This window comes from Dermacentor silvarum, chromosome 3 (genome assembly GCF_013339745.2).
Source record: "Dermacentor silvarum isolate Dsil-2018 chromosome 3, BIME_Dsil_1.4, whole genome shotgun sequence".
Lineage (NCBI taxonomy): Eukaryota > Metazoa > Arthropoda > Arachnida > Ixodida > Ixodidae > Dermacentor > Dermacentor silvarum.
The window spans coordinates 97,274,121-97,300,294 of record NC_051156.1 but is presented as its reverse complement, the minus strand read 5'-3'; the positions used below and the strand labels follow the sequence as shown (position 1 = coordinate 97,300,294).

The 26,174-nt window shown below is 45.5% G+C and overlaps 1 protein-coding gene across 1 annotated transcript in view; it reads left to right on the top strand.

Annotated features, from left to right (window-relative positions):
* Positions 1-25,932, top strand: part of LOC119444584 (scoloptoxin SSD14-like) — a 68,443-nt gene extending 42,511 nt beyond the window's left edge. Inside the window, exons 5-8 of the mRNA XM_037708959.1 lie at positions 4,547-4,737; positions 11,891-12,119; positions 14,010-14,123; positions 25,786-25,932. Of these exons, the coding sequence (XP_037564887.1) occupies positions 4,547-4,737; positions 11,891-12,119; positions 14,010-14,123; positions 25,786-25,932 (681 nt within the window). The remainder of the gene's footprint in view (positions 1-4,546; positions 4,738-11,890; positions 12,120-14,009; positions 14,124-25,785) is intronic.
* The last annotated feature ends 242 nt before the right edge of the window (positions 25,933-26,174 follow it).

Genomic DNA, 26,174 nt, shown 5'->3' with positions numbered 1-26,174 from the left:
CGGCCCATCGTTCTCCGAGTCCGATGTACTGCACCGGAAAACAAGCATTTTTACGGCTGAGGCCTATGCACTTTTTTCGGCTGTGAAGAGTATAGGCAAATCAAAACTCAAAAGATCAATAATATTTACAGACTCCCTAAGCGTCGTAAAAGCCGTCATGACTCTACATAGACACAAAAACGCTGTACTTATTGAACTGTATTCTGCTCTGTGCAAGGCATACCTATCTAACCAGCATATTATTATATGCTGGGTGCCTGACCATAGAGGCATCGAGGGCAATGTTCTAGCTGATGAAATGGCCACATCAACTACATCGCTAGCGCTTAACCCTACCGCTTCAATCCCTGCCAGAGATCTCAAGCCCTACTTGAGAAAGAAACTTCGAAGCCACTGGCAGCGCTTGTGGGATGCCGAAACGAACAATAAGCTCCACTTAGTTAAGCCACAGATAGGTCCCTGGCATCCCGTTACGAAAGTACGAAGAACTAATGTCCTATCCTCTCGTCTGAGAATAGGACATACATACGGCACCCACAATTTCCTCTTAACGGGAAATGACCCGCCAACCTGTGGTACATGTGGAGAGAGGCTTACCGAGCTCCACGTCCTCGTGGAGTGCAGGGAAGCCGAAAGAGAGAGAAAAAGGCACCTTCCTCTAGCGTACCGGTACCGTCTCCCTCTCCATCCCGCTATGTTTCTTGGCGACAAACCTCTCTTTGACAATAAGGCTGTCCTGGATTTTCTGAGCGATGTAGTATTGCATGTTATTTGCCCAATAGTTTCGTAGTGCATCCTCTCTCCAGAGGATGTCGCCGCGATAGTAGTTTTGCATAGCACGCGCCTCCAGGCCCTTGCGTTTCAAAGGGTCTGTCAAGGCAGTAGTGCTTTTTGAAAGTTTTATCTGTGATATATTTTCGTTTATCTTAATTATCTTATAATTTGTTCTTTCGTGTTCATAGTGCACCTCATTAGCCATAGCCATAATTTTACTACATATATATTTTACGCATTTTACTGCGATTGTTTTTAGGCCCTTTTACAGCCACGATACGTGTACCTTTCGCAATTCATTGCTCCATTGTCAACTCATGAACACTGGCCTGGCGCTCTTTGACCATACCTGGCCCTTGCGCCATTAAACACCATACATCATCATGGTGAGGTCATGAAGCCTCACTCTCCATTTGCACCTTGTACAGCTCCGCCAAGGGAGGTAGGAACTTTGTCCGAGGTAGGAACGTTGCGGCGTAGTTACCTGAGAAATTCAGCTCTGTAATGGTTTTGCTTACTTTCTGAAGGCCATTTGTATGAGCCCCGGGCTCCTGAAATGTGCAGGCGTTTGTCGCGTTGCACACCACGCACCCGAGCCTTCGTTTGTAAGGTCAGTGGAATTCAAAAAGGTAGATGAAGGAATGTGCTCATGGCGTTTCCACAGGTAGAGACTAAATTTTTGCAAATACACTCAAATCGCAAGCTTGGGGGCTGACTTTTGTTAAAATATCAGTACTGGGCTTTGTCGGCTTAACAAAATGAGACGCTGTTCATTCAATTTTCGGCGAGGCCTTCGAAATATATGAAGCGGCGTTTCCGTGCTCTAGAGGTGAAATGTGGGGGTAGTCGAGTATTCGAAGTTATGAATACGAATCTAATAATATACCCTAAATATTCGCATTCGAAAAGAAACTATTCGATATTTTTTAAATATTCGGCGCTAACAAAATATCTCGGTACAACCGACTGTTAAAGTCTGGTTACTATCCTCCGTTTAATTGCTATACAGAATATTGAAAATTATCATAAGTGTGACAACGACAAACAATCCCGAAGCAATGTAGAAACAAAATGGGTAATCCAAGCTTAGTCTTCGTTTTTGTTGCGGAAGCCTACATGACAACCTGTGATTCCTGCTGGTAGTTTGTCATTAGGGGTTTCTGGCAGTCTAGCCATGTGGGAGTTTACTCTTTGTCTTTGCAACCTGTGATGTTGTGTATACGGCACACTTTTTCCACAGCTTCCGATCGTTTTTTTGCAACTATTTATTTAGCGTGTTTGCAAAGCTTATCTTAAGGCAGCGATTTTTTCCTGGAGAGATTGTTTGCAACCAGGCTATATTGCTGTTGAGAGGCTCTTGGTGCTGTTTTACTTTATTTAGAATTAGCGATCATGTTTTCAATACTGATCTTGTGTCTGATAGTAATGTGTCCTTTTTGTATTATTCAGTAGAGCCTTAGTTTCCTGTTAGACCAAAATAAATATTCCTGCTGTAATGAGAAATGCGTTTACGTTTGACTATTATGTATTCGACTCGATGTACAATACTTGCTATTCGTGTTTCATTCGAAAAAAAATGATATTTGCACAGCTCTGGCAAAATAAATAAGTGCATTGTTTAGTGACTAAAAAGTTGACTGAGCAAGTTTCACCAAGACCTTTTTTATAACGAAATGTCATCACGCCGACACAGCACGGTAGCCGTCGAACCTAAGGCCCAGCTTCGCCTAATGGAATGGGTTCTGCGTTCATAAAAAGCAGAAATTCTCATCCACCCAAATATATTACGAAAGTACAGAGATGCCCGCTATGGATCTATCACAAGGATGATAATTTCTTTCTATTCATGAACCTTACTCTACCTTTACGGATTCCGCAGAACTGATGTGCCATTGTGCGTTCATCTTCCTTTAAAATGAAGCTTTGGTGGCATGTGCCATTTGTTCAAGTCTACGAATACCCGAAAAGGGCATTGCTCGCTCTGAGCGGATTGCAACCCAAAATTCTCTTCCAGCTCAAAGTGACACGATAAAATGCACTTTCAGTTTTAAAGTGAAACATTCATTGGCTGTTAACCGTGCTTTCCCGGTGGTGGCTGCAGCCTCTTTCGATGGTCCGCTCCCGCAGATAGTGCAGACTGATGCAGCTCGGGAGGCTGGAGATGTCCGTAAACCGAAGCCGGTCATCGTCAAATCTACGTCGTCATTTTCTGGCATTTTTTCCCCATTTTCGCCGTTCCTTCGTTGTGATGCAGCGGTCATTGCTCCATCTTCATCACGCAGTATGCCTACGTCTTGATACCGTCATCATAATGCCGTTGTCATTATTTCACTGTCCTGCAGGTGATTACACCTTACATCTTCGTCGTACCGTCGCCTTCATTAAATAATCTCTATACAATAGTCATTCTGTCACGGTTGTGCCGTCGTGGTCATTCGATGGCCAACGTTTTGTCACCGTCCTCCCATTACACTCATGACGTCACTATGGCGCCGCCTTCGACATGCTGTTATCGTGATTTCATCGTCGCCAATTCTTCCTCGGTATGCCATCTTCGTCGTTGAGGCGTCGTCGTGTTGTAACAGATTCGTATCCCAAACAATACCACATCTGAGCACCTTTGCACCACGAATATATTATCACTTGCCTTAGGTGTCATTATCTGACGGTCTCTTGCAATTTTAACACGAAGATTTCTTCTCCTCCTCCCCCTACTTTTGGGGTGCTGGCTGCTAGCCAGTGATTTATACGTGATGGGCTCGCCCCGGAGGTAGTGTAAACCGGGGTAGCCCGGAGTGGTGGCCGACATAAATGGAGACCCTGAAGTAAATTGGGCCGAAGGGTAGACGAATTTAGGAGAAGGGAGAAGGCTCCGAGGAACCATCGAACGGAGCTCGAAGGTCATCGATGGGAAACAAAGCATTCTTTATAAGCCTAGTGCACGCTGACTTGTAAATGCGAAACGATGCAGCGTCAAATGGCGACAATGGCCACCGAGGAGCTTGGCAAATATTTCGTCGAGAAATGCGAAGCTTAGCAGCGTCAATACGCAGAGATGAGATAATATCGTAACCACGATCATCTCCTTTACGGTCACGAACAATAACAATTTGAGAAACGGTGGGAGACAAGATCGGTCTGGTGTATAGTGGGTGCTATAGACTTCAATTGCTGCCGGACGTAACTTCCGGTAGTGTAGGAAGGGGGGGGGGGGGGGGCTCTGTTGGAGCACCACAAGTTTACGCTTAGCGGGGCGTTACTTGGTAAAAACATGTTCATTTTGGTCGTGTGATTTCTACTTGCCAATGGTTGCCAACAGAAGCAGCTCCCTTTGTAAACACAAAATAAAGCGTAGCTGAAACCGATTAAAAGAGCCCATGCAGTCCACATGATTGTCTTCCTTTGTATGAGCATATCGCGAAGTGAGTGCTGACAGCTTCTTCTTAGCTGAGATTCAGAAAGAACGTGTGAGTTATTAAACGCCTAAAAATTTCACCACTTTCTCCAATCTGCAGCTTTGACGAGCCGTTCACGAAACGGCGTCATATACGCCGAAACATATTTTTTCCCTGCGATTCATTTGACTTTTGGAAAAGTTGGAGTGAACAACTAGAGTGACAAGAGTTGAAAAAATTACTGGTGAAACAAACATGTTTTTATGTAATTAACTTAAAATTTCGATGCGCTGAATAGCTAAGTTTCAACGAGCAGTTACTTATACAGTAGTCGTTGATGCTGGGTACATTTAGGTACAAACATTCGTCCATTGCAGGTGGCAAAGGACCTTTTGTCAGTAGAAGCCCCCAAGACCTCCCGAGCCAAGATCGACGATTCCAAGACTCATGATGACCCCAGTTTCTATGGATTCGTCGAAGAAGATACCAGGGACAGCGGCGCTTCCCATTCTTGCTTCTGGGACAAGGACAACAACGTAGTGGCCATATCGAGTTCCGTGAACAACATGTAAGAAATCAATGCGTCATATTCTTCTAATAGGGTACGTTAATGCCAGGTATCTAATAGTAATCACTCGGCTGCACAGAGGAGTACTCAAGAGAATCAGTTTAAGGATTTCTTTCCATCGAACCTCGAAGCCAGCTGAAATCTGCAATAACGCCTTTATCTAGTATTGTCAGTGAGTGGCACTACTTGAGTGAACAATTAAGCACTTACGTGGAACAATCTGGGCTGATATAGTTTTAATTTTCCAAAGTGTAGATATAATACTTTCATTTCTAATGTTGAACGTTCTACAAACGACGCAACAGTGGAAACAGTAGCCATCACGTAGAAAAAGAAAACACAGAATGAGTGCTGCTGCACTCTCTGTTCATAGATTCAATGTCAGACGCCTTTGAGATATGGACCCATACACCCCTCCCCCTACTTTACGTAAATTACGCTACATGGTAGCAATTGTACAAAGGCAGCTACGCCTTCAAAATGCAAGGCGGACGTGTCGCTAATACAAACAGTGCGTTATTTCCTGATATGAAAAGCTTGCCATTGTTACCACGTTATCTCTGCTCTCCATAATCTGAATAAACGTTTCCTGAAATCTTCTGGCGCTGAATGTTTTAGGTAAATGTCTATTTTTCATGTTCCTTAGTAAAGGACATGTTGCTTTGCCAATGCTACAACGTGTACTTCGCCTTGTACAATGAGCCTCAACTAACTTTTCTCATGGTTTAGAAATATGCGGAAGCACTCTACGAGCACTCCACCAAACACATGTTCTAGGCTACTGTGCTGACGAAGTCACGCTATATTTTATTATCATTGATTGCTTCATTAGTCTGGGTTAATAACTTCGCAAATGCTAAATTTATTGGAAGACATTTAATGAAAAATTGTCGAGAACTTTCGAAAACATTTAATTCAATGGCCTTGACCTTCGTAATTTTTACGTAACCATAGTTTCTCTGCGTCCCAAAGAAAGGCTCTGACAGGTGACAAAAGAAATGGACTCGCCAACCTGGTCCTTCGAAAGCGGATGACCAGGGAGGGTGTTGAAAACCATTGCGCCTGCTGGTAGGTGTATGAAATGTTTTATTACTTTAGAGTAATGACAGTCATAATCACTTTGTGGTTCGCTTTGGTTTTTCGGGAGTCTTAAATCTTCGTGTCCTGCCAATAGCCGCGCTGCAATGGGAGTGCCTACAGGAGCCGCTCAGCCAGCATGAGAACTATGGGAAGTTCATGGGTTTGCCTTAACGTCTTCCTTCTTGCTTCAAACGGCTTCTTGACTTTGTAAGCTCGTCATTTTCAACAAAGTACCGTGTAATAAGGAAATACACATTATTACAAATGTTCGACAGCTGGATTGGAACACAGGACCACAAGTATAGAAGCCCGATATTGAAACCATTAGGCCACGGACGCATGCATCGAGAAGCGGCATAGAACGCCTTTATGAATTTCTCGCGGGCTAGTCTCAAATATGTGGTTGGGATACTTATTCCTTGGTTGTTTTTTTTAATTAATACGCATGCTGTTATGTGTGCTGTGTGCGTGATTCCAAAGGATCTAGGGACTTTTCGCTTCACTTTGCTGAGTGCTCGAAGCCTGCTTCATGCACCTCCACCGCGATTTGACCCGGTATTGCACGCCCTGCAGGACCGGGCCACATTTTTACCCACGGACGCGGACACGAAAAATGCCCACCAACGAGCGGCTAACAGCTTCGCTGTCAAAGGAGCAAGTTACATGCCCGCTTGCGCCACACTATTGCAGTGCTCTCGAACGCACCACATATCAACGAACGCTACATCTGGCCTGGTGCGCTGCAGCTTAAATACTGACACGGCAGTGACGCCGGCGTCGGCTGCGCAGTTTACGCCAGTGATATGCTTGCCTCACGCGGCGGTTCATATTAGCGATACGCACCTGAAGAAGCAGAACACGAGGCTGCATGCGCTGCTCATTCATACGCGGCACGCGGCACGTATTGCGCCTGCCGCATGCGTTATTTCATATTTCGCGGCCTTTCAATAGAGGGCAGAAATAAATGATTACATGGTAAGCCGGAAGTTAGAAGCTACAGAATTCCGCGGGGGCCGCACTGAGATGGAGGCGAAATGCAAAAACGCCCGTGTGCTTGCGTTGTAGTGCACGTTAAGCCCAGGTGGTCGAAATTAATCAGGAGGCCTCCACTATGGCGTTCCTCATAATCACAACTGGCTTTGCACGCAAAACCCCAGAAAGAAGAGGCTACAGAATTGGCAGTTTCCTTAAGATCTCTACATCTACTCTCTGTAAGTTTTTCCCAAAAGTCAGTACTTGCGAATTTCATTGATTATTCTTCACTAATTAGGTGATTAAGCAGAATGCAAAAAATGCCCCAGCTCACTCCATACAATGGCCAACAACATGCATCTGATCTCGTGTTCTGCATAGTTTTGAACCTTGGCTATATTTTGGTGGGTAACCCTTGGCAGTAGTGCTACCTGCAGAGAGCGTGCTTCCTTTCCCTGTGCACTTTCCGGCCTAACATCCAGAGACCACAATCTAAGCATCCACCGCGATAACTGTGCAATGGCGCTGCTGAGCTCGATGGTCACGGGTTTTATCCTGGCCGTGCCGGCTGTATTTCAGTGAGGGTGAAATGCAAGAACGTTCGTCTACTTAGACTTAGATGCACGTTAAGAAACGCCAGATGGTCATAATTGTTCCGTAGTCCCCCACCACGGCCTGCCTCTTAATCAGATCCTTGTTCCGGCGCCTAAAACCCCGACATTTATATTTTTTTACAATCTCAGCATTCAATATTTGTAGCATCTGTGATAATCGCTGCCACAAAATATAGACAGCGTTCTTGCTTTATTATATTAGCAGAGGCAGAGCGTATACCTCGTAATTTAGGTTTCAGCTCGCGAACATTCCTACAAACATATTAGGTCGCACAGGTAAACAACGATGCATAAAAAAACGCAACAGGAACTATCTTGGAAGCTGTCGTGTCAATGCAAAGGATTTAGAAAATGTGTGGTCCTGATGGAAATTCCAGATTTAACAAAATTTTATCCAGTGCTCCATTTAGCCCACATAAATAATCCCAATTTACATTACTTAATTACATGAAATATATGATAGAGAATGTGATGATACGAGACTTGGCATATTTGTAGATTTTACGAAGACATTTTGGTCACTCAGTCCGAAAACAAGTTAAGTGCTAACTTACGGAACACAAGGTACAGTTGTGCTTATCTTCATAGCAGTCTAGCTACAAAAAATCTTCGATGGGCAGTCTTCGAGTAGACACCTGGTTTTCTCAGGCGCTACGCAGGACAGCATCCTAGAACCTTCTAGGTTTAATAATAAGAACAATTATGCAGGAAACTCTCAGCAAGGCTACCCAAGGTCATTTTCAATTTCTTAGTTTACCTGAAAATATCAGTTTTTCGCTTACAAATCTGGCAAAATAATGATACTTTCATAATCTGAAGCTGATTATACCTGTAATAACCAAAAATCATGCAATAATGCAATTTAGCTTAAAACTCCATTAAGACCCTGAATCTTGGTTTTGTGATAATTTTAAGTGATAAGCTAACTTAGGAGTTTGAAAATCGCCAGTCTTTATTGTCTATGTATTAAAGGTTATTTGGGGCGAGTCACGTGACCATATCAAAATTGGGCTTTTTGGCACGAAGGCCTCGTCAACCCCAACAAAGTCAGAAGCTCCGCTCCCTTCAGGTGCTAGAGGCGCAGCTACTGGACATCCCTAGCGGAGGGGCTTGCACAGTGGTGCAAAGATTGTATAATAATAGGGTTGTTCGTTTTCGGGTAAAAGCCGATTTTTACACCCCGAACATATTTCAGGAGAATACAGTGAAACCCGATTTCTCCCTCAATTCCAAAACCACATACCAACCTTTTTTTTATGATGCACGGAGTTGGCGGTTGGTTTAAAGCACGTGATGTTCAGACGTGACCGTGACCGACGTGGATTACCGTGACCGACTACATGGATTCAGTTCACTACGAGTTTAACCAGTACTTAACAGAAGCAAGCCTGACTAGAGTGTACTAGAATGGGGGAGTGCGTCTAGCGGACGCCTTAGCAAGCGCCGAGGGTGAAGAAAAAAACGCGGAAAATGTGGCGGCGTTGCCGTCGCCTTAGTCTGAATATCCGGCCAATAAACGTGGGCTCCGCCTGTTTCGGCAGCGCTCATTGGCTGAGGAGAGCTCGCGGGCTGAGTAGCTGTCGTCTGCTCGACGCTCCGTCGTTCTTGCGTCGTTTGCGTTCTTTCCGCCGCTCTATTTCCATTTTGTGTACAATAGATCGGTGGGGAATAATCTCAGTGTTACCGCCACCGATTATCCGCCTGTCAAAGCTACACGCAGCTGCGGTAGGGTCTCCGACGCGAAAAGCGTCCGGCCGGCAACCGGGGCCGCTCCTTCGGAAGAAAGTGACTGTAGCGCCACCTGGATTTTCAATTAAAAATGCCTCAGCGCAGAGCCCTCGTTGGAGCCACTCCCCCAACCTAGTACACCCTAGCCTCACTAACGCAGCTGTCGAACTCATTGAGTATAGGCATGACTATACCGCTTGCTACCCCATGCTGGTAAATGCCGCTCTGACATTGTGGTGCCTAGCTAATAGAAGCTGTGATGCGGAGAGAACTTTCTCTCAGTAGAGATATGTTCGAAGATCGGACAGGTCTCGGACCGAGACCGACATGTTGCGCATGCAGATGACAATGTATGTTAACCAGGATGTGTAAAAAATGGATGTCCAGCTGTCCGTTAATAAAGTGTTCCATTTCCTAGAGGTTACCAATGCTCTATACTGTCATTATTACTTATTAATTTTTAAAAAATGACGAAGTTCGGAGTATTTGCTACAAAACCTTGACGTTCTCCCGGTCTCCAGCTTGAAACAGATCCCTAGTTTTAACGCGTTAGCGTTAAGAAGCTCGCGATTCCCTACGATGATGAAAAAACGAAAAAAATAAAGCACGAATGTAATGAATTACTAGGTAAATTTGTAAATTTATTCCGAAAAAACGCGAATTTTGGAATGGTTCCACAAAAAAACCCGATTTCTCCCCATTTCAGCTTGAAATGGGGAGAAGTCAGCTTGAAAAATAGCACCACATTTTTACCCCCCAAATTAAACAAAAGTGCAAAACCCCAAAACGAACAACCCTAAATAATAGAGGCAGATGGCCATAGAGAGCTACATCTATCCGAGCGCCACTCTCCGAAGCTGCTCCTGCTCTTGGACTGCACACTTGCCTCAGCCAAAGACGGTCATACACACATACACACACACAAATTGGTGTGTACGTGTAAATGTATATAGTGGGTTTATAAGGCCGATATCATTCGATGCTTCCATATATTGTTTGGTCATTTAAATAAAGAACCACTGTAGAATGCTTCGCACCACAACAATTCACCTTAAGGGAGTTTCTTCATTTTTTCTACGCCTAAATGACACTAATGTTCGGCATGAATACAGCTAATCCTTATTATGCGGAGACAGTACTCAAATTTTCTAGCACCTCGAGCAGGCGCAGCTTTGTTCCATGGGAAAAACATAGTGCTGACACAGATGCGCAGGTAGACTACTAAAAAGTTTATAGTTAACACTAGCAAAAGCCCGTGCTTCACTCAAATGAAACGACACTTGCGCCATGCTTAAATTTGACTCTGTGTGACGCCCAGCGATAATTTGTAAACTAATTTACCACTTAACATGTCTGGAACAATAAATGACTAATAACAGACTAATAAATATTGATCTTTACAGCAAGCCTGTCCTCATACAGCCACAAAGAATATCTTTTGACAAGCATGTCGCAAATAACATGATTGTTTGGCAAATTTTCTTTCGAAAACTATCTTGTTTCTTTATAACGCATTGTTTCTATCACACAACAATATTTGCATTACCTTGGCGTGCAAAAGCAATGGGCAATACGAAGAAGCTAGGTAAACTGCAAATTTATTCTAGCTATAACGTATTGTTTTTATGATTTTTGAATACAGCGCTTCCTACATAAACACGGGTTCTTAGGCATTAAATACAAGACGACTGTGTTATGTGCAAGGCGTTGGTAAACGACCTAAAATGCAGCATTATTTACATCGTTAGACTTCATCAACTAGTTCTAAAAATGTTGTTGTTTACTGCACACGCAAACCAGCATTTTGAAGTATACACACTCACCGCAGCAACCACGCGATACAATCGCTTCAGCACCACATTCCCACGATGCTGAACAATTAGTTAAAATAAGTGGTATTATCAGAATCAATTTAAAACAATGAAATCAATGTGTGTTTTTTTATGTAAAGATTTTGGTGCTTTAGTTGTGAATGCAGAACACGGTCATTTTCCAATGCTATCTTCTATATGTAATATCCCAGTTTGAATAGTTTTCCCTTGTGTGATGTACGGTATTGTTACGTTGTTTATTTAATGACTGTGCGAATAACCTTCTTAACCAAGTTAGATTTACAAATATTTTTGATTATACTATATTGCAGGATTCTACATTGTAAACAGTTTTTATAATGTAATGTATAAGTATAAAGTAGGGATATATCTAGCTTATAGTATGCACACAGTTGTATATATGAAATCGTTGTATACTGCCGGTTTCGTTTGCTGACATGTTTCTTCTTACTTGCATGTATTTCTGGACATATAATTCGTACTTCAAAAGGTTATTCTGCCTTACCTACTGCACTCATGCGTTGCGACATGATTATATAAATTATCCGTAGAGCCGTTTTCCTCATGTTCTCTATTGATAAGGAAAATAAACTGAGCGCTTCCTAAGCGCATGGCGCTTAGGAAGCGCCATGCGCTTAATTAAGAACATCTTAATTACCGAATTGTTTTTGTTCGTATAGGAACTTGATGCTTATTTATATTTTTCACTAGACAAGAAGCCCTTCTCACTTTCAAATTTTTTGATGGTCCACGAACGATTTCATTCGAGTGCCCAAAAGTCAGTTTTAATAAACAATCGCATCAAAATTTAATCAATTCCTGTACGCAGCATAACTCATACTCTTCATTCAAGAAACAAAAAGCGACTACATCTTGCCTGCATGTAGAAGCATAAATTTCTTTTATTTTCCTTCTTTCTACGGCAAGTTTCGGCAGCAAGCTGGTCCCCGAGGGCACTGGCTTCGTGCTGAACGACCGGATGAATGCCTTCTCAAAGCCAGGTGCCTCCAACAAACATTCGACCGCAAACTACATGAAGCCGGAAAAAATGCCTCTATCATCTATGATGCCAACCATAATCCTTGACAAAAACGGCAACCCCGAAATGTGCATCGGCGGTTCTGGAGGATCCCGCATGGCCTCCGGCGTGGCCTTGGTAAGGACCTTAATCGTACAAGCTACTTACGTGCCTGCACTACGCTCCGTGAAGCACGCATGTATTCTGCCCCTCCTGCTTGGGCCCCCATTTGGGCCTGCAGTATTGAATAAATAAAAATAAAAAAAGGAAGTCTTATTTGCTTTCGTGCAAATCTGAATGCTTATTGGCGGTAAGAAACACAGTACTTGTTACTGCACAGAGCGGCAAAAACGTATTAACGCAAAACTAGACATTAACCGTTACGGGAAAGTATGTCGCAGTATGTACGCACAGCCCCTGTACTCATAGCAATGATATCGTGTTTTCTTTTTCTACTTCCAGCTGGTTTGTCTTTTTTGTTTTTTAAAGAAAGCGTACAAAATAATCAAATACATTGATGATATTCTTAGTTATGCACTTGACGGCCATATTGACGCCGTGAAATTACTCGCCCAATTTGCATCATTACGCAAGCGGCGCCCCGGAGCGTGGCTCGTGGTGTAACCATTTGTGGCGTAATTGGGTGGCGTAACTTAAAGGCTGCCCTTCCCGCTTAATAAAGCGGTCTGCCTCTGACTCTGCTGCTGAAGTGACTATACGTCCGATCGGGTTAGAATGTCCAAGAGCGACCGTACACCACACACACTCTTCCTACCTACCTGCCTACTTGCCTGCCTGCCTGCATACCTGCCTGCCTGCCCGCCTACCTACCTACCTACCTACCTACCTACCTACCTGCCTGCCTGCCTGCCTGCCTGCCTGCCTGCCTGCCTGCCTGCCTGCCTGCCTTGCCTTGCCTTGCCTTGCCTTGCCTTGCCTTGCCTCTTGCCTTACCTTGCCTTGCCTTGCCTTGCCTCTTGCCTTGCCTTGCCTTGCCTTGCCCCGCCTTGCCTTGCCTTGCCCCGCCTTGCCCCGCCTTGCCCCGCCTTGCCCCGCCCCGCCCCGCCCCGCCTTGCCCCGCCCCGCCCCTTGGCCCTTGGCCTTGTGTTTCGTGTGCGTCACTCGACAAGTCGAGCTGCAGCTGTGCGACCGGTATCCATGCAGACGGAAGTAACCGCACAGGGCCAGGGCTTCAAAGTAATGCTGGCTACGTACAGCTATCAGTCATGTTCTTGGCTCGAAAATCCAATTAGGCTTAGTAGATACATCGCCCATTTTACGGCGCTGACTTTGTTGTGTATTTGTATTTTATCGGCCTGATTTTCACGGCATTTTTTCGGCATGCCGAAGAAATTTTAGTTAGACGCTCGCAATGGCAAGACCTGCCTCCGGAAGGGTGTGCGAATTCGCCTACACAGCTTCGCTCCATGTGATGCCCTTCATTGCCTTTGTGTTTCGTGTGCGTCACTCGACAAGTCGAGCTGCATCTGTGCGACCGGTATCCATGCAGACGGAAGTAACCGCACAGGGCCAGGGCTTCAAAGTAATGCTGGCTACGTACAGCTATCAGTCATGTTCTTGGCTCGAAATCCAATTAGGCTTAGTAGATACATCGCCCATTTTACGGCGCTGGCTTTGCTGTGTATTTGTATTTTATCGGCCTGATTTTCACGGCATTTTTTCGGCATGCCGAAGAAATTTTAGTTAGACGCTCGCAATGGCAAGACCTGCCTCCGGAAGGGTGTGCGAATTCGCCTGCACAGCTTCGCTCCATGTGATGCCCTTCATTGCTCGGTTCCGCATACATCTGCGAAATGTTTTTGTGCCTACTCGTTCACCTACATGATTGTCTACCAGCAACAACTTTTCGTGGCACGTTAAAATCTAGCCGTACAGTTTCTTTATTATTGCACCGCTTTAACTGTTCAATTGTAGCTGTAAAAGCAGTGAAACTGCACAAACGAAAAGGCTGCGGCACCTCACATCAGTGCCTACAAAATAAGCGTCATTTTCTTCCATACATAACAGGTTGCGATGCGCGCTCTCTGGCAAGGGAAGACAATCAAACAAGCCATCGATCAACCGAGAGTGCACCACCAATTATTGCCAGCTGAACTGGAGGTGGAAGACTTTTTTCCGGAGGTGGGCCCGTCTTTTAGCATTTAAAAGTGCGTGTTTATAATGTGCATTTCCGAAGGCTAACCCCAGACAAGAACGCAAACCTTGGCCAGTTTGCGCTACAACAGAAGATTAGCCGGAATATGGCATTTGCATGTTGTTCGATAACAGCGGCAACGTTCTGAAAGCAGAGACGTGTCATGGCAGTTTTGCCTTGACACAGCTTTGTGTGCTCACACCTTTCAAAAGAACGTAGCCGTGTGAGTGGACACTGAATGGAAGCTCAGCTCAAACGAAAAATCGAGCGCATGTAACAGCTCGTGCACACTTACGCTTCGGGGTAAGCTAAGTAGTATCGCGAAAGACTTGTGGATCGACCGGTATTTGTTGAACGTTTCGAACATGCCAGTTGTTAGAATCCACAGGCACGAGTATACCGTGATAGTGAACATAACGTTCGATATGGAGCCGGCCAAAACTAGATCGTTCCCACAAACTAGTTAGGCAAATTTGACGCAACAGCTGGTTGCTCCACTCGCTTAAAAAACTAAACTACGGGGTTTTAGGTGCTAAAACCACAATATAATTACGAGGCATGCCGTAGGTGCGAGACTCCGGAAAAATTTTGACTACCTTGGGGTTTTTAAAGAGCACCTAAATCTCAGTACATGGATGTTTTTGTATTTCGCCACCATCGAAATGTGGCCGCCGTGGCCGGGATTTCCTCCAGCGATCTCCTGCTTAGAAGCGCCACACTAAAGCCACTAAGCAACCACGGCGGGTGCCCCCCCCCCCCCCCCACACACTTTATGCCGTGCTTTATGACAAGGACGTCACAATAGGTACTTGATTTTCAGTTCTCTTTTTAGTTCTTAATCGTAGTTTCAAAATGATGCGTACCACGTTGTCCCGTTTTTGTAAATTGTCTTAAGTCAAGCAGACATGATCTTCATTATGACTGATTTCTTTCCGTCAGAGTTACACAGAATGTTTCACATAACTTTATGGAAGCAGGTAAATCAAATAATCCAATTAAATGTGTAACCTATCTCTTTAAAAGTTTGCTAAAACATTTCACTCCTAAAGCAAAACGCTACGACGTAGTTATGACGACTATAGGACATCGAATTGCTGCCGTATACCATGGGTGTGCGTATTTCTGACGGCATTTTGGGGGCAGTGACATTCTGTGGATGTTTCACTGTTTCGTGATTTCGTTTAGAATGCAAATATGACTCATATGTACGAATGAACGTAACGAAGGCTCAAGACCTGAAAAGCTATGCTGACACGCTTGGCGTGCAAGAATTGCAAAGTTATGTGTTCAACCTTCCATCGCCCTTACTGAAAACTAACACGGTAATTTCTCACTTACTGCATAACTTATATATTTGCCTACAGCTTCGCGAAGTATTTCTTTCACTTAGTCATATAAATACGCAAACAACAATTGACGCTTGCTTGCCGATCAAGGTAATTTTTTTTTGTTTTTCGTTTTGTTTTTTTCCTTTTCGTCAAACAAAACAATATAACCTATTATTGTATGCTGTGAAGACTGAGTTTCTGTAAAGGACATGTACAATGCCCGTAATGTTAAATATGCCAGGTGGTCAAAATTAATCCGGAGTCCCCCACTATGGCGTGCCTCAGAATCAGATCGTGGTTTGGCACGTGAAACCCCAGAATTGAAATTTTAATGTGTTTAACAAAAGTGATCTTTTTTTTACCAGCTCAATATTTGCTTGTGTGCTTGCTTCCTCGTAAAAACTACCCGGTGTGGGTGGCTTGTTAAAGGGATACGGACATAAAATCTGAACATTTTACGAAATTGCATAAAATGAATCCTCAGTGTGTGATTACACAGGAAAGACGTAGCCACTTTGCTTATTTTTTCAGCCGATGGCTTTATTTTTGGCGTATTTGGGAGCGCGCGCCTCACCGCCTGACCCGTGGGAGTTTGAGGACGTGACGTCACGACACCCTCGTCGGATAGCCAGCCGGCCGGCCGCGGTCATTCGAAGCGCGCCGATGCCGCCATCTCGAGCATGGATTCGAGTTCTGGTGCTTCTACCAGCGATGAGTACACGTCTGAAGACGAAGACCATTCCAACTTGGCAAGAAATATTACCGCTTACGGTTACGAGCCTTCCGCGTCAAGCCACGAAGAAGAGCAGGCGGCCGTGGAAGTGCCGGTCAGGTTTTGGTGAACCGTAGCGCGAAGATTTCGCTCTGCACCAGACACTTGTGCAAGAATTATTTGTCAAAAGAATAATTTAACCACTAGGCTATACAGCCACAAAAGAATTATTTGTCATTTCCTCTGTAAACTTGCTTTTTCAAGAGCACACGCAGGCGAGGCAGCTGCGGGTTTCTTCAGCACTGCGTGGATGACTGACTAGTAGTTTATGCTGTCGGCGTGAGAAACTGCTATGAGGTATCAGTACGTCCGAGACTCTCACGTACACTTCGCCAGCCGCCCGACGGGTGGCAGCACCTGTCTGGCGTTCTCCCCAGTTTCCCCCGCTTTTAGCCTGTAGAGAAGCAGAGTTCTGTGTGTGTCTGCCCCGCTGCCAAGTAGGACTGATCTCGTGAGTCGCGCCCGCGCGCGCTAGCCTTGTATTGTTTTACTATCCTTTGTCGACTTTAAATTTTAAAGACATTACTGCCTTCGTGCCCAGCCTCCGGCATCTCGCCCCAGCCTCGCCCTCACACTGGACAAAAAGTCTGCAAGTGAACGAAAACCGTACCGACATCTTTTCGCCTCCGCTTTTCAAACGCGCCGCTGATCATTTCTGCCTTGCGTTTTCGTGAGAAGACCCATGGAACAGCGTCAGGCTTTAGGCGTTGCTTTTGAGTGGCATGCCGAGGCTTTCAGCACAGACGGGCTGGTCACATAATCATCGTCGACGAAGTGGTCCGCACAAATTAGGTCGTTTTTGAGAGGTCTCCAGGCTTGGCGTGATGGCTGACAGGCCGGTATCCAAAGTTTACGCAACGTGTGCGACGGCGTGTCACGACCGACGATGCTGTTATAACAGCTATGTCTGGGAATTTCCTTCCCTCACGACGAACGCGTCAATACCGAGCGACGACCGCGGAAGGCGCATGTAAGACGCACCACCTGCGTGGTGCGCGACGGGGATAATGTTTCAGACGGACCACGTGCGAAGATCGCCGAAAGGGGTTAAACAAACGCTCCGAAGGACCGACACCCCTGGAAACATGGCGACGGCTGTGGCCGACCTTGGCCACACGCACGCGCGGGTTGGTGTTATGACATCAAATTTCAGCTTCTGCCCGCGGCCGCTTGGAGGCAAGGTGCAACAGAAAATCTCACAAAAAAAGATGTTTCTCATTCTTTTTTTTTTCAAAGCAGCTTGTTGTATTCTTCATTTTCAACAGTTCAACCTTTGTTCCGAGGCAAAAAACCACCCGCCAACTTTTGTGTCCGTATCCCTTTAACAGCTGCCAGGTTGCGCACAAGATTGCCTCAAGCGCGAATACCCTGACTTTTGTGATAAAGCGATAATCTTCCCAACGTGGAAGAACATGGACCGCAGCGTCGGCCGCCATAGCGTTTTAAATTATAAGTAGTGTGCTAAGAACTGGCAGTATTGTGCACCAGCATTGAAGTAAACGTAAAAATTATGCGCAGTGAGTCTCTCCTTGTGACTTTATGAACAGTGTCGACGTTATTGGACACCCAGATTTCGCGTTACAGCAATTTATAGTATTTAAAAAGCAGTATTCGTATAGCTAGACTATTTTTTAGAACATGAAGAAAAATATACTCGGGTAAGGATAAACTAAGACGTAATTTGAGCTTGTTGTTGCAAATAGCTTTAGTCTAGGTACACAGCTATTACGAGGTGTTGTAAAGCTTTTCGCTACAAGTGACTTTATAAAACAACCATATTAAGCCAACAGGCAATGAAGCCAAGGAAAACATAAGGGTAATTTGCTGTGGTTGAACTGAAATGTAGAAAATTATGATGAAAAGGTAAATAAAGGTGGACGAAAAAATAGCGTGCCGCCTATGGGATACGAGAGCACAATATCCGCATAACGTGTGCGTTGCACTGCTAATCGCACTACGTCCGGCAGCCAAGAATCCCGCCTTTATATTGGGTATTTATACGTGTGCTATAGCTAGCCTTGGTAGTCTCAGCCAGAGCGACTCGGGGCGATGGCGCGCGGATGTGGAACATTCTGCCACACCGCTGCCCTCAATCGATATAGAAGGCGAGTCAAGTCTGAATATTGTCGACACGTGACATACGGGCTACGTGTCATTATTGCCTGTCTAGTCTTAAACGCTATTAACCCATATATGCCCGAACTTGGGGAAATTAAGGAAAGTTATTTATTTTCCCGTAATAATTGCTTCTGGGACCTCAGAAAGCAGAATCAACCTTTTATTCAAAAAATTTTTTTTTCGAACTGTGTTGTTGTAGCCGTCCTACATATAGGACACCGCTGTTTGAGCGACCGCAAACAAAAACTTTTGCATATATTACAATGATATTGTTTTCAGAGCATATTCAATTACTCAGGAATAACTGACAAAAATTTCGACAACATCAATGATCATTTGAATTTATATTTCATTTGCATCATTTGCATTTTCTTCCGCGACAGGGCGTTCATCGAAGCTCACGCGGAAATACAATTTCGCGACTGAAAGCACGTGGCGAGGAGTGCTCCCACGCTAACCAAGACTTGCACGCGAGAAGGGTAGGGCCTCAGAAACACCCGCGTGGGGGCACTAGCTTTTCTACACACACAAAAAAAATGTTCGAGTTATTTGGAAAATTTCCAGCGTCCTACATATAGGCCACTGGGTATATATGGGTTAAGGTATCGCTCAATTGACAACAATAAGAGGTGTCTCCGCGTGTCATGCGGCGGGCCGCACTAGCGTGAATCCCAATACAGGTAACTGCGAAGCAACAAGGAAACGTTTTCCTACCTACCATGCTCTAAAATTATCACTGTAAGATTTGCTAAGCATTGTTTTGCCGGCAACGGGGCAGCAAGCTTTACAAAAGAAATAAATGCAAAATAACTCAACTGATAGGGCCGTTAACGTGGATAGAACGGCCTGATCACAGTGGCGCGAAAGTGCCACGATCAACCTAACGGACGCGACACGTTGAAAGGATATGCGCATTCTTAGGTCTCGAGTGGTGCCTGTGCAAGGACACCTCGCGGACTCGAGAGCTGGAAAACGAACAACTACTAATGGAACACACCCTCATTGTCCTTTTCGGCACTTACTGTAGTCAAAATACGTCATCGGTCAACTTCCACCAAATCGTTGTTTGCTAAGTGTGATAACCTAAGAACACATTTGAACAGGATCACTTAATGTGCATACTCGACGAAATAGTTTACTTCGTTCATGCCAGGGTGTCGAACCGGAATTTTTTCGGATTCAGTTCGGGTTCCGATTAAAGCCTTTCGGGTTCGGTTCCCGAGCACCTTTCCGTTCTGGTTGGAACCGGTTCAAACGGGTTCGGAGAAGACAAAAAACAGGAGTGTTTTTTTTCTTTTACTCTTTTAGTCCTGAGTTTTCGTTTCTCTGTCACGTCGGTATAAAAACAAATTCATAATGTAGGTTCCCTTTTATAAATGTTGTGAGTTGGAAAACTAAACTGCATAATCCACTGCAAGATGTTTCCATAGAAGGCCACCGATTACGCTAACTGAAGCGAAATAAAAGGTTCGCAGGCAAATGTAAGGCTCTTTACGTGTGCGAATGAAAGCATTGCTCTTTATGGCCGCAAGTTTATTTTTAATAATTAATTTTAGTTCATTGATGACGTAAAATTTCATCTTTTTCTTGGCTCATAAACCCGCAGATTCGTACCCCGCAGTTGTTTTCTTGAGGGAAAAAACCACAATGGCTCTACCTAGCCTCCACGGTGCCGCCTTGTGCTGCACTCTCCTCGCCGACCAGTGACGGGCCGTTCTCCTCTTCTCCAAATAATGCATCCTCGCCGCAATCTTCAGGCAAGCACGCATGTAGCCTTCTGGCCAATAGGCAGCGCCCCGGTGCCGCCGAGACACCCCCCCCCCCCTTTTCTGGCCGGCCGGTGAAGGGCCGTTCTCGAAATCATGCATCCTCGCCTGAATCTTCTGGGCTGGCAGGCAGCCCGCCTGCCTGGGCGGTGAAATTTTCCAGCGAAGCTTGTATTGCCTCAAGTTTCGGCGGTGGTGGTGGTGGTGTCACGCTAAGAAACCCGGCTGCTCCCTGAGTAGAGCACGTGCGCGGAACGCTGCGCCGGCGCCGGGTCACGTGACGCGAGCGACCAATCAGGGTCGTTTGATGTATCGCGGGGATGTAGAGGAAAGGAAGGAGGTTGGCGCGCGCTCCACCAAGCTTCCCTCGCCTCAGATCAGTTTCGGTAACCGCATGGGAAGGCCATGCGTGGTGCATACCGCCGAGGAGCAGGCTGCGTTTGAGCAACAGTGCCGCGAACTAGCTCGGGAAGGGCTAGTCGTCGACATGGCGATTCTAGCGTGAGGGCTTCTGATGCCCAGCCACAAAGTCAGCGAAGAGCCGCGGACCCCGAGTTGCGGGAGCGCGATGTTGAGGCCAAACGTCAGCGAACAGCCACCAACCCTGAGTTTAGGGTAAACGAAGCGGAACGCTTGCGACAGCGTCGTCTTTCTCTCCAGGAACTTGACAACGGTGGTGCACTCCTCGTAACGACGGGAAAGTAGTAGGTCAAGTACACACACGACAAGCTTCGCTGAACTCCATTTTCTCGACACCGGAACGGCTGGTGATTTTTTTAGCCGTGTAAGTTGTGTTAAATGCTGGAAACGTTTGTGTTATGTGATGCTACGAAAATTTCCACACAAGCCATCACACGATAAATGACGACATTATTGCGATTAGCATTGAACCAATGCAGGGATACATCATATTGTCGCGTGTAAGTGACGGTGAATAAAAGCGCAGTGCCATAACAGTGATTCACGAAAATAACTCTTGCAGATAAACGTATGTCCACAAAAACAAGCGTCACTCAAAGCGTAATAGCGGTGAACACAGCTGTCGATCGTATAAATATAATCGACGAGACAAGCACATGGGCTCTTTATACATGACTGGCCGTAGATTCCAGCGTGATCACTCGAGCGCCTTGTAGGATATACATCACCATTCGTGCCGCCCATGCAGTTTTCTTACAGTCAGTATCCTTTCACTGAAGAATAGCCGATGTCATTAGAGAATGTTCCCATACAGCAAGGCATGTCTCGAGCTGAACGATAACTTGCTAACAGCGTTTAGCCGTTGAAAAGCGGTCAAAGGAAAAACATCAGCAATGTACGCTGTGCTCTTTTGGGGGCGAAGCTCCTTAAGGCGGCACCCGTTCGTCCCTCGTCGTAGTAGTAGTGTGTAACCAGTCTGAGAAAAATGAGAAAAAAATTTCCGAAGTTGTGTCCGTAGCGCGGAATCGAACCAGGGACCCCTCGCTTCCGAGCGCGCGGCGTTAGCCCACTACGCCACGAAGCACACATAGACACAAGCACCACGATGGCAATAAATACCCAACATTAACGAAAGGCCGCGTTTCTAGCGCGTTTCTAACGCGTTTGTGCTAGCGCGTTACGGCCCGTGTAAGAAGCTGGTGTAAGACGCTGTGGCCTCTCCGCCTTACCTTCAACGCGTTTCGAACGCGCTGCCCAAGGCGGTGGCAAGTCAAGTTCAAGTCGAGGAGCGTTTATGAATACGGGGGGTATACTCTCTCAGCAGTCATGTGATGGCGTCGGCAAACGCGGTGCACGTTCCGGCATGTGTAAATGGCTGCGTAAGACGCTGTGGCCGCTCCCCCTTACTAGAGAGTACTGCATGTCTCTAACGCGTTTGTGCTAGCGTCCCCTTAAGCGGGAGATCCGATGATTCCCTCCGGAGCTTCGCCCACTCATCATCATTCACCCCGTGGATATGCTGTGATTTTTTTAAGAAAGGGTGCAAGTGAGCGCATGGAGGAGGAACCCGGTTTATTTTCTCAATTTGGCTTAGTGACAGGTGGCTACTAGGCGATGCCTTACAGTCACCTCCTCGGCTCTTTTGATGACCCGAAGTTGAATCTCCAGGCTCGGGACCCGAAGTCGCGGCTGCTGCGGAGCCGCGGAGTCACGGAGTCGCTGCTGCTACGAGTCATGGAGCACCAGGATGTAGATATTCCTTCAATACCCCTTCCTGAAGCCAGTCGTTGTCTTAGTTCATTGAAGCCGTGTTGCTCTGATTCTACAGGAATTTATCTTGGTGAATATTTTATGCAATACTGAAAGCAAGCAAATGGGCCTATAATTCCTAAATTCCTGAACGTCTCCCTTCTTATGGATTAGTATAATGTTGGCATTCTTGTAACTCTCTACTACAGCTGAAGTGAGGCATTGCGTATAAAGGGCCGCAACGTTTTCAATCATGATATCTACTCCATCTTTCATTAAGTCGAACATCGATTTCGATTGGGTTTAATTACCAAGTTATGGACCACGCAAAAAATGATGGAACGAAAATTGCTAGGCCTAGCGTTAAAAGAGAGGAAGGGAATGGTGTGCATCAGTGCGCAAACGGGGATAGCAGATATTCTAGTGGAAATTAAGAGAAACAAATGGAGCTGGAAAGGTCAAGAAATGCATAGGCCACATAAACGTTGCAGCATTATAATGTTACACAATGGGTGCCAACGGAAGAGAAGCGCAGTCGAGGATGGCAGAAAACTAGGTGGGGTGATGAAATTGGGAAATTTCCAGGAGCAAGTTGGAATCAGCTAGCACAAGCGAGGGGTAATTGCAGATCGCCGCGAGAGGCCTTCGTCCTGCTGTGGTCATAAATATAGTCTGACGACGATGATGATGAAGCACGTCCCCTTTTGGCATCATCTATTTAACGGCGAGAATTGCCAGGCATCTCCGACAAGGAAGCGTCTTCTGGATTTAGCTGGGCTCCATCCCCAGCATGACTCCTTATGACTAATGAGCGGTAAGGAAGCCTATTGGTGGTTGACTGCGATGAAATTACTTAAGCGTAATGACGATTGAGGGTAATAAATAGTTGGCAAATAAATTGGCTTAGGTTAAATACCCTAATGAAGATCAACTAATGCTAATTAATGCACCTGATCAAGAATATGTAATGGTGCGTAGGAATAGCTTGGTCTAATAATTATTATTTAAAATATGATTCGTACTTGTAGTAATAATGGCATTCTAAATGCATGATTGATTGTGGACTGTTTTCATCGTATGGTTATTTAAACTGAATTAAATAATTATTTAAGCTTAACCAAATATTTGTATAATTAACAAACTTCAACACCATACGAATAAATGAACGTAATTGTTCAATTATTTATTTCATTAGCGTATTTACCACCGCAAATGTTTGACGTGAGTGTATCACTCCCTCCTAAATTGCTCCTAATCAGGTGAGGTTTATTCGCGCTACGCGGTGAAGCGCAAGGCCAGAGTTGCGTGCTGCAAAGAATACGCTCGGAGTACTTAATAACGACTGGGCGTATTCTGGCACTCCCACCATTCTAGTGCGCTCGTGTACCTTTCATAAAGAACCACCGTGTATGCTTCTGTCAGCCGGCACACTTAGTATTTCGTACGCTGCATACTCACGGCGTGGCGTACGTAAGAGCACTACGTTCTGCATAGTGTCCATGTGCAGAACGCAACAGGAACCGTACGTTGCGTTGCGTGCGTAGCCCACGCGTACGCACGCATCATATTCTCGCTCGCCTACGCGGGGGCTTCGGCGTGCTGCTCTCCTAGTTTTCCTTTACTCGTGACAGCACGATATCGTTCGTTTTCTCAAGATGGCTGATACTGTGCCATAATTTCACTTGATATTTGGCTTGCACGTTTGGATTGGCTTGGCTTGACTGTAGACAACAAGCGCTTTTATATTTGTCCTCCAGATGGCGCAGCAGTTTTACGTATATTTATGTACGTGGACCCGGCCATGTACTAAACGACCTGTCGTGACACACGCTGCCGGTTTCCACATTTTGCTTGCGTGATGCATACGTATCGTTATGACGCAGTACTAAAGATCCCGCTTATTGCCGCTGCAGCGACGCGTTCTGTAAGAGGCCTGTATGAGGCCGCGTTCTAGAATCGCCTTTCCAGTGAACACGCAGCGTCATCTAGCGACTCCGCCGTAAGGTACCCGCGTGGCCCCTCTGTAACTATGTTTTCAGACGAGATTGTCTGAGTATACATGACGCTGGTTCAATGCCGCCGAGCACTGGTTACATAGTTATTTATTCTTGGGGAGCATTGAAGAGTGGCACATGCCCCGTGGCCGAAGATGGCGTCTTGAAGGCTCGGAGAATAGCGACATACACCCAGCGGCTCATCTCTACAGACCCATGTTGACGTCAAAGACGCTCATTCAAGAGCGGGACACAGGCAGTGGCACGCACCAGTAACCGAAGTTCGCTTGAAAGTGGTTCATTGAAGAGTGTTATGTACCCATAGACTGAGTGACGGTTGGCTGAGACCCCTGTCTCTTCCGTGTTGTCGCCATATGTTTTAGCCTATAGACCATGGACGGTCCATTGACACAAGTTGGCGAAAAAAACCTTTTTATTACTTACTTTGTTAAGCAGATAAGTAAATGGTTAGTTTGACAGACTCCTACAGGTATGTGAAGGTTCCAAGAAATGCTGATCGTATTATTCATATAGATGCTTTGTTACATTCTGTTGATTCCACTTCTCGATATTTCTATTTTGCCGTCATGTGTGCGATGGCATTGCTTCTGTTCAGTCAGTAGATTAGAATCAATTAAGCTGACTTCTTTGTTCATTGAGTGAAGTGAATGGTTTTCGCGTATTCATATTCGGTGACATATTGCACATTCTAATCAAAGTAGCTAGATATGTCAGCCCTGCTATATACAGGGTTCGCTACTTCAAATAGAGTGTTTCAAACGACACTCAAAGGACCCTCACAACAGTCCTTTGAGGTAGCGCAGAGCTATACAAAGATATACTATGGTGTATACTATACTACTCGAGACGTATAAAGCTGCGCTGCTGCGCTTCTCTTCCATTTTGGAACTCCAGTCTTCGGGGCTCAGCTGTATGAAAGAGCCCACGCTGCGTCAACTCGGCCAGACGACGCTGAACTTAAGAAACAGAAGCCTCAGAAACAGCCCACAGGCTATGCCAGAGAGATTGTAACGCGACAGCATTATCGAAGCCCACCCATGGCATGGATTACACTGTCTTAAAGATAGGCTCTGTTTACAAACCACATCGAAAGCCCCCTGCGACTACCTTTGTCGTGGACCGGTGTCATGCTCGCCTTAATATATTGGGATGTAGTCTCACATTTCGGCATAGTCTATTTTACCTCTGTGTGGGCTAGATCGACCTAACTTAGTCAGTGAGGCGCACGACGACAAGCCGAACGCTGGGGAAGTAGGCAGTGAATGCATTCCTTTAAAGAAGAAAAAAAAAACTTTTGTGCAGTTCGCAGCCAGCTGACTGTCACAAGTCTGTCGTGACCCCATTATTATAGAGAGTGTCTCAGCTAGCGTTAGCCAAGCTCGTACAAAAATGTGATACAATATACTATCACGAGTTACGTAGTGTTGTGCCATAGGTGCTCTTCCACAAACAGTTCATTTCAAGGCTTGGCTTTTTTTCAGCACTACCAGAAGCAATTAAACGACAAAGGCCACAAAATCAAGATCACGGAAGCTATTCTTAACACTGTCAGTGGCATCCAGAAGCGAGATGGCCGGCTCTTCGCCAACGCCGACTTCAGGAAAGATAGCTCCGTCGACGGGGACTGATGGATGCCAAGACCGCCAGTAGGCAATAAGCAGCTACAACAGTGCATGGCGAAGCAGCAGAAACGCTGCCTTACATATACCTGTGCGTGTACCATTTACTGCCTACTCCGAGTGCATCGGTCGTAGTGGCGGTTATATTGAGCTTCTTATTTCTACATTCAGAAAAGTGATATAACAGTTGCGATTAAATACATGAACAGTTTCTTTACTTCATGAACACCGTGTCCGCTACGTGGGCTGCA